The following is a 13338-nucleotide window of genomic DNA, read 5'->3' as shown; positions in this document are numbered from 1 at the left end:
GTTATAGTATACATGGAAAAAAAAGCAGAGGAGGAAAGAAAATGGCTGGAACTACATTATTACAATGTACTATATTTTTTTAAAATCTCCAATAGAGAAATTAAAACACAGTACTAAAAAGATACTCTACTCCAAAAGAAGGCAGGAAAGAATTAAAAGAGGGACAAAAATGGATGAAATAAATGGAAAAAAAATAACAAAATGGCAGAATTAAATCCAAATATAATCAATAATTACATTAAACATAAATGGACTAAACACTCCAATTAAAAGACAAAAACTGTCAGACTAGATATAAAAGCAAGCCTCAACTATATGCTAATGAAAGCAGGAACACTTTAAATTTAAAACATTTCAGGTTGGGAGCAAAAAAAGAACATAAACATACAATGACAAATAGTAAGCATAAGAATGATGGAGAGGTGATAGTAATATCACAGTAGACTACAAGATACTGATTATTATCAGAGATTTTTAAAAAGTCATGTCTTAATTAAAGGGTCAATATACCACAAAAATATAAACATTAAATGTGTAGCTTTAAATGGAATAGGTAGGCTTAAAATTACTGTATCCTCCTTACGAAGCTAGAAAAATGCTGACAAACTGAACTCAAGTAATTAGAAGAAAGGAAATAACAAGCAGTAGAAATCAATTAAAAAGAAAATAAGCAATAAAGAAATTGACAAAGCCACAAACTGGTTCTTTGAGAGTATTAATAAAATTGATAAATCCCTAGCAAGATGATCAAGAAAAAAAAATTAAGAGAGAAAACACAAATTATCAATATCATAAATGAAAGGAATAACACTACAGATCTTACAGGCATTAGAGAGATAAGGAAATATTGTAAACAACTTTATCCCAATACATTTAACAACTTAGATAAAATTAAATTCCCTAAGATATACAACTTACCCAATGACACGGATGTAATGACAAATCTCAATAGCCCCACATAAAGAACTGAGTCTATTATCAAAACCATCTCATAAAGGTTTTACCCATGAATTCTAACAAATATTTAAGGGAAAAATAACACCAATCTTAAACAATATCTTTCAGGAAATAGGAGAACAGAAATACTTCCCAACTCAATTTTTGAGGCCACGATAACCCTAACTCTAAACCTGACAAAAACATAATAGGAAAAGAAAATTGCCTACAATAGTCCTCTTGAATATAGATGTGAAAATCTTCAACAAAATGTTAGCAATAATGGAGAAGGGAACACGCTTCACAGTAGAATGTCAACTAGAACTGTCATTGGGTGCTAGTACTAGGGGGTGGGAGTTGATGAAAAGCATACTTACATAGCTTCAAAGTAACGCTCATTATTTCTAGAGTGGAAAGTAGTACATGGGAGAAACTTGGCAGACACCACCTCTATCTACTAAGTCACCAGAGTTAATATCATCAAAATGGGGACAAAAAGTCTTGGGCCTCCTGATGTTACACATGAGTACACATCGCTCCCATAATATCCAGCCAGAAATGCAGACCCTGGATCTACTCATGAAGAAACATCAGACAAACTCAAATTGGGAGACATTCTACCAGAGAATTGGCCTGTACTCTTCCAACAGGTTAATGTTACGAAATTCAAAGACAGACACAGGATCTGTTCCAGATTAAAGGAGACCAAAGAAACGCTTGCACTGTGGGACCCTGGACTGGATCCTGGACAAATGACATCTGAACATGAACTGTCCTGATTGTGATCAATGCACTATGGTTGTAAAAGAGAGAATGTTCTTATTTTTAGGAGTATGCACTGAAGTATTGAGGGGGAAAGGGGCACAATGTCTCCAATTTACTCTCAAATGGCTGAAAAAAATACATACACCTGTGTATGTATTCATCTACGTGTGTGTATTGTGGGTACATGTGTGTAAAGAGAGAGAGAACACGATAAAACAAATGGCGCTGCGCATAACCCATGGAGAAGGTGGATAACCGGTATACAGGAGTTCATTCCTGCAACTTTTCTGCCAGTTTGAAATTAAAACAGAATTAAAAACTACCTTCCCCCAAAAAACTTTTAAGAAATCTTCCACTCCCCCAAGAAAAAGAAGGAAGAAGGAAGGAATGAAGGGAAGATGGGAGGCAGCAGGCAGGGGGCGGAGGACTTTGTCTCTGAAGGCCACACTTGGCAGCCCACTGGCTTTGGAATCTGTACCCAGCAGACAAGAGAGGAAGGTGGAGAAGGAGAAACTGTCCCCACAACACAAATGAGGAAAAGACTGTGTCTTCCCGAATCAGAGGACACGTGTCTCTCATCTGACGCAAAGCAGAGCTGCCGAACACCAGGCTTCTGTATCCAGGGTAACGGGCAACTCAAGGGGGCCCAGTATGTCTCTCCAGCGTGCCCATCTACCCCGCCCACATGACCTTTACTACCTGCACAAAACCGATCCTGAATCATTAAAAGTCAGCACACTGAGTGACCAGAAATGATAGTCCTGTGGCCTTGGGAACCACTTGTATGGAATGACAATCTTTACTTAGTTGCTTGGAGCCAACTATTCTTTACAGCACATAACCACAACATTCTTTTTAAGTAAATGCGCAAATAAAAATGAGCTTAAAAATAGGAATGACGACAAAAAATGAGGAAGCTTTAATGTGAAAACGTGTTGGGAGAGAAAAATAGGCTTCTGACAATTAGTTATAATCTCAGAATGCTAATGGCCTTCTTGCAAGCACGAGGAATTATAATTGGTCTCTGGTGGCCTGTTTGTGCTGTCTAGATGTAATTACAGGATACAGTGCTTCCAGTTTATACCGATCCATTCATTTAAAAACATTTACTGCCTGGCTGGTGTGGCTCAGTGGTTGAGTGTCGCCCTATGAATCAAGGTTTGATATCCGGTCAGGGCACATGCCCCGGTTGCAGGCTCGATCCTCAGTGTGGGTCGTGCAGGAGGCAGCCAATCAATGTTTCTCTCTCATCATTGATGTTCCTATTTCCCCCCTCTCCCTTCTTCTCTGAAATCACTTTTTTAAAATTTACTTAGTACTGACTCTGGGCCTAGCACTGTGCTGGGTGCTGATGGTGGAAAGACACCTGTGTTTAAGAAGTTCACCATTTGGAAGGGGAAATAAACAAACAAAGGAAGTTCACAATTCAGCTGCTGGGTGGGAGAAGACAGATATGAAGCAAGCCTTCCAAACACATGAAGGGGGGCATCACTACCATGTCCTGGCAAAGCTAAAAAGACTTCACAAGACAAAATGCATGCATGTGTGAGAAGCCAGGAGGTAGGAAACATGTCATTTGTTCTGCACAACTCAAGAATGCCCAGGAGGCATCTATTTGGCTGCTCTTATTTTCCTAATCACGTATGCACTGGGGTTGCTGGCATTAGAATCCAGAGTGCAACTTCCAATGAGAATGAAAGTCTAATGGACAGAAGCACACACCTGCCTATGGAGGCCTGACGTTTCCTGGGAGCGAGCAGCACTTCCTGTCAAACGGCACTGAACTGAGAGTGTGTTTATGCACATGGGCACAGCATCACTCACACCACACGGTGCAAAGAGAGCCCTAAAACACAAGGGCATCAGAGCAGTCCCCTTCGCTTCTCTTCCCACGTGTCATCTCTTCACAAGCACACATCAGTGCCCACAGTGCTTGGCATTTGACTCACCGAGCAGCTAACTAAAAACCCTGCCTGCCTTGAGGGCTCTGTGAATCACACATGGTCTTCTTTTCCTTGAAGAATGAAATCTACTCTCCACCCAAAAGTCCAAAGATTGAACACACTTTTCTAGTCAAAAGAAACAGTGCCCAAATGTGCTCCACAACTCTGGGTGTCCAAAGAGTGAGCCCCTCCAAGACTCCTGTGCCTCGGGGCTCCAGGAAAGGAAGACAGAACAGCTTTTGAATGTGACCAAAGCAGGCATGGGCCAGACCAGACCCAGGCCACCTCACAGAGCGGCATGGGGAGTGAAGTGCAGGCCCCCCCCCCCCGCCCCCCAGCAATTACTCAAATCACAGATGTGTCTGGCCTGCCAAGGGCTCAAGACCGCTTTTGTTCTCTGCAGCCACATCTGAATGCTTAGACATTCAAATAATGATATCAGCAACTCAGCTGGAATGAAAAATACAATTTATGTGAACTAATTTGTTCTGCAAGTGATTTGTGGAGATAGCTTTTTGAAGGCTTGTTATATTTTCCAAGTATTTTCACCACACAAAAAAAAGAAGAACAATATTGCTGACAAGAATGGAATGGTTGGAAACAAAACAAAATAAAACTCATGCAAAAATGCCTTTAGCATTATTTTTCATGGTATTATCAGTCTTTAGGGATAAGATATTTGGTTGTCAGTCGTAACCTTGGAAACTCGCCTAACCAACTTTCAAACAAAAAAGAAGATTGAGTTGGCAAAGTTCACTACTCAACTGCCAAATACCCCAACTAATGATATTATCCAGGTTCATTTCGCACAACAAATTTAATTTCTTAGAGAGAAACTTGAAATTTATAAGAAAACCCTGGAGAATTTGAATTTTAATAATCAATTATTCTTCAGCCTGATTCATCTTATAAACATATGGGATATGCAAAATATTAAATTAGTTTAAAAAGCCAGACCTCTAACTCAGAGTTGAGGAAAACTTTTACATAAATGAAGAATAACTGCCAGATGTTCTGATGCTCTAATACAATTTTTTGGCTCCATGGTGTACAATGCTTCCACACTGTGACAAAGAGAATTCCTTTCTCTAACGTCATTCTTTTCCAACCAAGAAAACAGCTGCCTTCTATACCTTACTGCACTCGGAGCTGAGGCTTCTGATTTCACCTCCTTGGGTAGGATGTTCTCTAAAATGCTGGAGCTGTTTGCTTCTAGGACACAAATAGAAAGGCCACGCTGGGCAGCACCTCCTGCATGGGTCAGGGGGCAGCGGTGGGGACAGGAGCTAAGAAAACATGATGGCTTTGGGTGACCTTCCTTGGGGAGTCTTGGTCTCAGGCAATCCATGGCCACTGGTACTGACTCCTCAATAGTCTGTGTATAAACAAGGGTTCCAGAAGCCAGCAGAAAGCCCCTGATTGACAATCACTTCACAGTGCATACAGAATCCTACAAACCCAAGGATACCACAAAATTAACTTTCTAGTCCTTTAATTGAACACCTTTAACTGGTATCAGCACAAACACTTAACACAGCATTCCCCAAACTGCCTTCTTCAGAGTGCCTCTTTCTTACCTAATGACAATCCCACTTTTGTCTTGCCTAATCAATAAAATAGTCACACATACCTACTAGGTTTTAATTGTCCTGATACCACCTAAAATCATCTCCCATGTCACACCGGGTTCCTTACTTTGGGAAACCAGGTCCATGATCCAAGCAGGTTTAAGGATTCACCTACAAATCTCAGCATCCTGCCCAGCAGAAAGTGAAGCCAGCTGCCCCAACTCTGCCCAAATCATTGACGTCCCATGCTTTGCCTTCTTAAAGCAACTGGTGACACAGTCACTTTCAAACACACTCAGATCTGAACGGTGAACTTTCTGAGCGAGGCCAAACCACCAGCCACCTTGTTTGTGAGAACGAGGCTGGCCAACAGTGAACACATGGGACACTTCAAGTCACACACATGCCCAGCCACCGGACAGCCACCAGGCATGGGCCTGTCGTTCCCCAGGCAGACTTACGTTCACGGCTTCTGCTTTGCAGTCGTCGTCACTGTCTGGGGCAGAGAGCGCCAGCAGGATTGGACACACTTTGTTTTCAATATCGTGCTGGAAAATCAGATCCTGCTCCAGAAGAATCAAGAGTACTTCCTGGCTTGACTTTCTGACCTAGAAGAGGAAAAAGGCAAAGGGAATCACAGAGTGAGCCCAAGTGCTCTCAGGATGAAGACCAAGCTTTCTCAGCAGAGCACCCAGCTGGCCCTGCCTCCCCTCCGCCATGGTTCTGGAACCTTCAGGCATACTTCCTTCCTGAGACCTTAGAACATGTACTCCTTCAGCCCGACTGGCTCCTGCCATTCGATATTCTCAGGACAACGTCCTTCCCATCAGGTCAGGCCTCATCTGTACCCTAACAGCACCTCACACTTTCCTCTCATGGCTCATGTCCCAGATCTGCACTATATAGATGCGCGCGTGTGCATGTGCACACTCACATGCACACACATGCACATACGTGCACACGCACACGCACACCGATACACACATTTTTCTGTATTATGACACAATGCCGTCCGTCTTTCCCACCCAGACATGGCTGGGGGCCATGTCTGACTTGTCCTCTGTCCTCCTGTGTACCCTCAGGACCTGGCAGCAGGTTGATGACATGGAGTGCAGCTTCCCACTGCTTTGCAAAACCCTAGGACACCACGCCCGGGCGTGAACCATGTCAGCTGCAACAGGAGGCAGGTCTCAGAGGAGGACAGAACAGGAGGACTCAGTGCAGAGAAGAGGAAGGCAGAAGGCTATACTTCATAGTCGGCCTGGGGTGAGCAAGCACGAGAACTCGGAGGGAACCTAGGATGCTGGAGAGATGATATTTTTGGGGAAATGAAAGCACTCGAAAATTCCAATTGATAGAGCCAGTCACAGAATATGCTGCTCCAGGCCTATGTTGAGGCAGGAGGACAGCGATAGGACCAGAAATATAAGGAGTCACAGATGAGGAACAGAGAGCGGTTACAGAGAGCCAGCCTCTGAGACTAAAGCCACAGCATTAACTTTCTGAACAGGTGGCAGGATGAAAAAGTATTTTGGAATATCTTTCCGGCAGTGTGTACGAGGAAATTGGAGGCGATGACAGACTGAGGGCAGAGAGGTCAGTGAGGAAGTGATTGCAGTGATCGTGGTGGGGGAGAACAGAGAAAAGGCAGTATCACCGGGCAAGGTGACGGGACCACATGTCCAACTAGAGGCAGTGACAGTGATGCCCCCAATAACTCTGAGGTGTCGAGCACTTGGTGTCTGTGCCAGGAGCAGAGAACAAGAGAGGACCACAGAGCAGAGGAGTCAGGCCTGTCAGCTGCCTCCCTGTGGGACACAATCCCAGGTGATGGCTCAGAAGGCGAGAGGGCAGCTGGGAGGACACGCCAGACCGTGAGGGGGAGCCGTGAGTGGACATGGAGCCAGATGGCAAAGGCAGTTCAAAGCCTGCCAAGGGTGAAGGGTGGCCCCCAAAAGTTATATCCATGTCAAATCCTTGCAATCTCTGTATGGGATCTTATTTGGAGAAAAAGTCTTTGCAGATGTGATTAAGTTCAGGATCTTGAGGTCATCCAGGATTATTGGGGAGGACCCTAAATGCAATCCCAAGGGTCCTTACAAGGGAAAGGCAAGAGGAGAAGACAGACAAAAGAGGGAATAAGGCCACGTGGAGATGGAGGCAGAGATGGGACTGATGCAGCCACAAGCCAAGGAAGCCAGCCGCCGCCAGAAACCAGATGAGGCAGGAAGGATCCTCCCCTGGAGCTTCCAAAGCAAGTGCGGTTTGGACTCAGTCCCCAGAGCCGTGAAAGAACCAACGCCGGTGGTTTTAACATCCAGCCTGTGGCTGCGGCTGCCCCAGGGCACTAATACACAGCAAGGAAAGGGGTGAGAACAGTGTGCTCAACGGTATAGACAGGACCTCTGGAGATGTGCGAGACGTCCCAGATATCAGCAGTGAGATGGCCTGGGTGAAGCGGCAGAGCGGGAGGCGGAAGCGTCAACTGAGGTCAGAGTGGAAAAGGTTTCAGTATCCCACTAAGACGCCTGGTGATTATTCCGGTGCCACAGGGAGCCCGAGAGCTGGCAGAAGAGGAATAAGGTCAGACTCAGCTTCAGTGAGGATAACAGTTTAGAAACCTCAAGGGGTTCTGAGAGCTGAGAGCAGGCGAGGGGCTCCCAGGCAGGGATGCTCCCAGCTCTGGATCCAGGGGCCAGGGGCAAAAAGGAGAGGATAGGTGTGAGAGACACAGCGAAAAGAGCTGAGTCATCACTGAAGATGATCACAGAAAATCTAAGGTGACTCTGGAGTTTTTACCGTAGGCCACCAGTAACCAAAATAGAAATAAGGGAGGAACCAAGACTGAGGGGAAAGAAGAAGGTGCAGGTGCTGGAGTCTTGAGCTCCACGTGGTGTAATGGATCTCCGGGGAGAGCCATCCAGTGGGCTATGGAGATGGAGGTCAGGACGCACGCACCCCAGGGACATGGGTAAGGGACAGCAGTCAGGTTGCCACCGCAGATGGGTCTCTCTAGGCCAGTGATGGCAAACCTTTTGAGCTCGGCATGTCAGCATTTTGAAAAACCCTAACTTAACTCTGGTGCCGTGTCACATACAGAAATTTTTTGATATTTGCAACCATAGTAAAACAAAGACTTATATTTTTGATATTTATTTTATATATTTAAATGCCATTTAACAAAGAAAAATCAACCAAAAAAATGAGTTCATAGGTTCGCCATCACTGCTCTAGGCCCACAGAAGCAGTTGAGACAGAGGGAATCCTGGCACTGTGAGAAAAAGACGAGAAAGCACCCTGGAAGGTCGGGGAGGCCAGGGCAGAGACTGGGGACGACGCAGGCAAGGAGGAAGGGCAGCTATGAGCCCAACAGGTGACAGTGGTGTGAACACTGCATCCCAACCTGCACTCTGCCATTACCAGCTGGGCATCTGGGTGCAGGAATTACTCCCTCGGGGCCTTGCTCTGGCCTCCGTCACAGTGGACAGTAACAGTGCCATGTCGCAGGGTGGCTGTGTGGTGAATGACTGAACAGGCAGAAGGACTCAGACCAGGGTTCGGGTGAGTGTGCCCCAGAAGAGTGCTGGCTAGGATCTCTCAGAGACCAGTGTCAGAGCCCAGAGAGGCAAGAGTCAGGACGATCCCAGCCCAGGAGGAACAGTGTCCACGTCCTGGTCACTTTTCACCCACTGTCAGGGCAGAGCCATGAAATGCCCGGTGGGCATCCAAAAAAGGGGTCTTCAAAGCCCCAAAGTACCTAACAGAGACAAATGGTACAAACATATCAAGCCAAGAGAAAATAAATTGTGGGAAAAAAGACAAATGTAATTCCATAACACAGTTAAAATGAATGACCAAGAGCTTTTGGATCAATGTGGATAGACCTTAAACATGGAGAAATACCAACCAGCAAGTGGCAGAATAGAGAGTGCAGCCTGATGCCACTTAGGTCAGGCTTTAAAGCACCCCAAACAAGGCACTGTCTCATCAGGGCCGCTTACACAGCAGTGATTCTAAAATCCCGGGAGGAAGGGTCACCCTGAGCTCAGGATGGCAGTTCTTCTACTGAAGGGGAGGGAGGAGACGAGTGCGAGTCAGGGGCAAAAAGCAGTCTTAACCATATCTGTAACCTATAAACAGAAGGATTGGAAGCAAAATTGCAAAATGTTAATACTTGTCGAATAACAGCAGTGGGTATATGGGTGTTTATTATACAAACCTCTCATGTGATTAAAATATTTCATGATATTTTAGAAAATGAAACTATTTTTGAAAAAAACAAAAACACTGGATTTCACAATGAGGTTGAGTCTGTGGCTTTTGGGAGCATCTTCAGTATAGTAGCTGAGGCCAAACTGTGAGCCCATTCAGGGGTAGGGGCTCCTGAGGCTCCTCGTTTGAGAAGCTTGCAGGAGGGAAAGTAATGATAGTGCATCCAGGGTCAAGGCCAAGGGATGAAAAGATGAGGGAGACTTAGGCATGATTATAATCAAAAGAGCCCTAGCCAGTTTGGCTCAGTGGACAGAGCGTCAGCCTACGAACTGAAGGGTCCTGGGTTTGATTCCAGTAAAGGGCACATGCCTGGGTTGTGGGCGTGGGCTCGATTCCCAGTAGGAGGCGGGCAGGGAGCAGCCGATCAATGTTTCTCTCCCTCTCCCTTCCTCTCTGAAATCAATAAAAATATATTAAAAATTAATAATAATCAGAAGAGAAAAGCCTGGAAAAATAAGCAAGCTTATGAGACAGAAGATGGAAGCAAAGATGAAATGAAGACATCAGACCTGAGCAGGGAATGGAACATCCATTCCCCACGAGACACAAGGCAAGTAACTCATGACAGCTGAAGAAATGTGGAGTGTTACAGCCGATTCAGTCCTATGATTCTTTACTGAAAATATCTGCAGGTAGCAGACCCTAAGCTAGGCCCCAGAGATAAGTAAGACCTAGCTGTACAGTCAGGGGCTCAGAATCTAAAACGGGAGAGAAAGTATCAGTTACACTACCCAGTGGAATCTGGGCAATCCTAAAACACACAACAGATGAGCCTAGTGAGATTGACGCGAAATCCTGGGCTCCTCCTCCAGCTCGCTGCTCCCCAACACACACAAGCACACTTCTGTACCTCAGGTTCCTCACCTCTACAGCAAGGATGAATTAGCAAGGGTGCCCACACTTCACAGGGAGGTTCGGAAGGGTAAACAAGAATCCTAGCTAATCCTGGAGCATGGTGTGTGACAGGGGGAGTCCAGCAATGGGAGCTGTTAAATAGCAGCAGTCAAGGTGATAATATTGATAATATGCCCAATTTTGTTAATTTCATGCCTTACACGAGTCACTGCATGTTCAATGGCAATGAAAGATACCTGGGGATGAACAGAGAGACAAGCTGGCCTGAGATCTGATGCTGGGTGGGACCTGGAATACCCACTCCCCCATGTAAAAAAATGTGCATCTTTGCTGAAGTGAGAACCCTAACTCATCAGGGACCCTCAGGTACTCCCAGTGGCCCACACTGTGGACATCTGGAAGGCCCAGTCTCTGTGAAAGTGAGGCAGAGACTGGTGAGAGTAGGAGCGGAGGGGCATTCGGGAGAATCAAGGAGAATGAAGGGACTGGTAGGTGCATGTGGCATCAGTGGCATGATGGGGACAGGAGAGCCATGAACGAGTGTGGGCTGTGCCCAAGAGCTGTAAAGAGTCTGAGGCATGTTCAGTGAGATGATTTCATCACATTTCTGGGTCTAAAGATGACAGGAATGGAGAAGAGGGGATACCCTACTCCTCTCTTTATCCCCAGTATGAAGTCTCGCGCCTTGCTCCTTATGGGCACTCAGAACCTGTCTGAAGAAATGAATGAATGGAAGAAACCATCAGATGAGACCTGTGTGGGGGAAACGTAAGCACCTAGAGAAGAAAATGCAAAACTAATCAAAATACTGATGTTAGCAAAGTGGAAATAGGGAGACTTTTTCCTTCTTTGAAACTACATTTAAACCTGTCACACTGTTCAACATTTAAAAGTAAATATTTACTCTTTTTAAAATGCTTGGCTCAAGGAAGAAATACAAGTCCACACTGTAGAATTTCTTGAAAATAACAATAATGAAAATGTAGCATATCATAAAAAAACTATAAATATATTTAGCCTTTGTGGAAATCCACTCCCACAATAAACTGAAAGACAGAAATGATGTAAGGCTATGTGTTGCAATAATTTTAAAGTGGCAAAAAGGAGAGATAACCCAAATGTCTGTTGATAAACAATGGTATATGTGCTCATTGGAGTGCTATGCAGCCAGAGCAAAGGAATAAGGAGGCTTTCCCTGGACTGCTATAGGCTGACCCCCAGGACACCGAAAAGCAAGGAACGGAGCAGCAAACACAGCAGCCACCTTCCAGCTAAGAGGAGGAACAAGATGGGGCAGAAGACAAGGACATATGTGAATTTGCTTAGAGTTATGTGTGTGTGTTTGATAAAGGTAAGAATAAACCAAAACCTACTGAAAATGGTTTATCAGACACTCCTAAAAAATTTACAGGGGCAGGAGAGACAGGCAGGGAGATCAGAATGGAAGTCAGGTTTCTCTGAATATACTGAGTCTGTTTTACAGCTTTTCCTGTGGAATCACATAAAAACATTTTAACTAATTATAAGTCTAAATTAAATCAAAATGTAAATGCTAAAGCAATTCCTACAAATAAAAAAATGAAAACAAATGAGCCTAAATGCATATCAAGCTATCAGATTTACCACGAGAAGGGCTGATGCAAGTGACTTGAAAATGTGGGACTACTCACATGACTGTGTCTCCAGGGCAGATGGCCTGAGAACAAGTAAATCTTAAACTACAGCCAGTAATTCTACCGTAGGCTTAGTAATAACACAAGTACTTTCCTTCTAGATATACGCATACATACATGTTAATACCATTAGGAAGCAAGATTCGTACTGTGTAAAAAATAATATATGCACACACATATATAATCAAATAAGTAAAAACTCTATAAACCTAGAGTTTTTGCTTACATTTACATTTTGAACTGGAAATATCAATATAGCCTTAGGAGGAATTTTCTTTTTTTAAAAAAATCAATTGCACTGTCACTAGAAGCAATGACTAATCTCATAGCAATGAGCACCCTAGTATCCATACTCTGGCTTCCTATTATCATATCCCTCTTTTTTGTGGGGGAGTGGGGGGGTTGGAGGAAGGAGGATATAGTATTTTTATAAGAGTTTCACAAAACTAGAATTCTAACTATATATCTTTTCAATGGCAAATGAAAAGATAGTTAGAATTCTAGTTTTGTGAAACTAGAATTACTCCCCCCGCCCCACCCCGCCCCATCTCCTGTCTTCCCTCTTAGGTTGGACAGTCTGTTCGATGCTTCTATGACTCTGGCTCTATTTTTGTTCATCAATTTATGTTGTCCATTATATTCCACAAATGAGTAAGATCATGTGATATTTGTCTTTCTCTGACTGGCTTATTTCACTTAGCAACATGCTCTCCATGTCCATCCATGCTTGCTTGGGATATATTCCTAGAAGTGGGGTCACAAGGTCAAATGGGAGTTCCATTGTCAGTTTTTTGAGGAAACTCCATACTGTTTTCCATAGTGGCTGCCCAAGTCGACATTCCCACCAGCAGTGCACAAGTGTTACTTTTCTCCACATCCTCTCCAGCACTTGTCGTTTGTTGATTTGTCATTCTGACAGGTGTGAGATAATACCCTATTGCCCTTTTGATTTGCATCTTCCAGATTATTAGTGACTTTGAGTATGCTTTCATATGTCTCTTGGCCTTCTGTATGTCCTCTTTTGAAAAGTGTCTATTTAGGTCCTTTGCCCATTTTCTGATAGGATTGTTTATCTTTCTTTTGTTAAGTTGTATGAGTTCCCTGTAAATTTTGGAGATTAAAGCCTTATCAGAGATAACATTGGTAAATATGTTCTCCCATGGAGTGGCTTTCTTGTCATTTTGTTGGTTTCCTTTGCTGTGCAGAAGCTTTTTATTTTGATGTAAAATTTGTTTATTTTGTCCTAAGTTTCCATTGTCCTAGCAGCTATATCAGTGAAGATACTGCTATGACATATGTCTGATATTTTGTTGCCTATGGAGTCTT

At 44.1% G+C, this 13338-nt stretch overlaps 1 protein-coding gene across 1 annotated transcript in view; it reads right to left on the bottom strand.

Moving 5' to 3' along the window:
• LOC102753385 (serine/threonine-protein phosphatase 4 regulatory subunit 1) overlaps positions 1–13338 on the bottom strand; it is an 82336-nt gene that overhangs the window by 22968 nt on the left and 46030 nt on the right. The window contains exon 5 of the mRNA XM_006758837.2: positions 5674–5820. Within this exon, the coding sequence (XP_006758900.1) occupies positions 5674–5820 (147 nt within the window). The remainder of the gene's footprint in view (positions 1–5673; positions 5821–13338) is intronic.

The sequence above is a fragment of the Myotis davidii genome, unplaced genomic scaffold (assembly GCF_000327345.1).
Source record: "Myotis davidii unplaced genomic scaffold, ASM32734v1 scaffold75, whole genome shotgun sequence".
In the NCBI taxonomy this organism is placed as follows: Eukaryota; Metazoa; Chordata; class Mammalia; order Chiroptera; family Vespertilionidae; genus Myotis; species Myotis davidii.
This window is presented reverse-complemented; position numbering and strand designations above follow the sequence as displayed.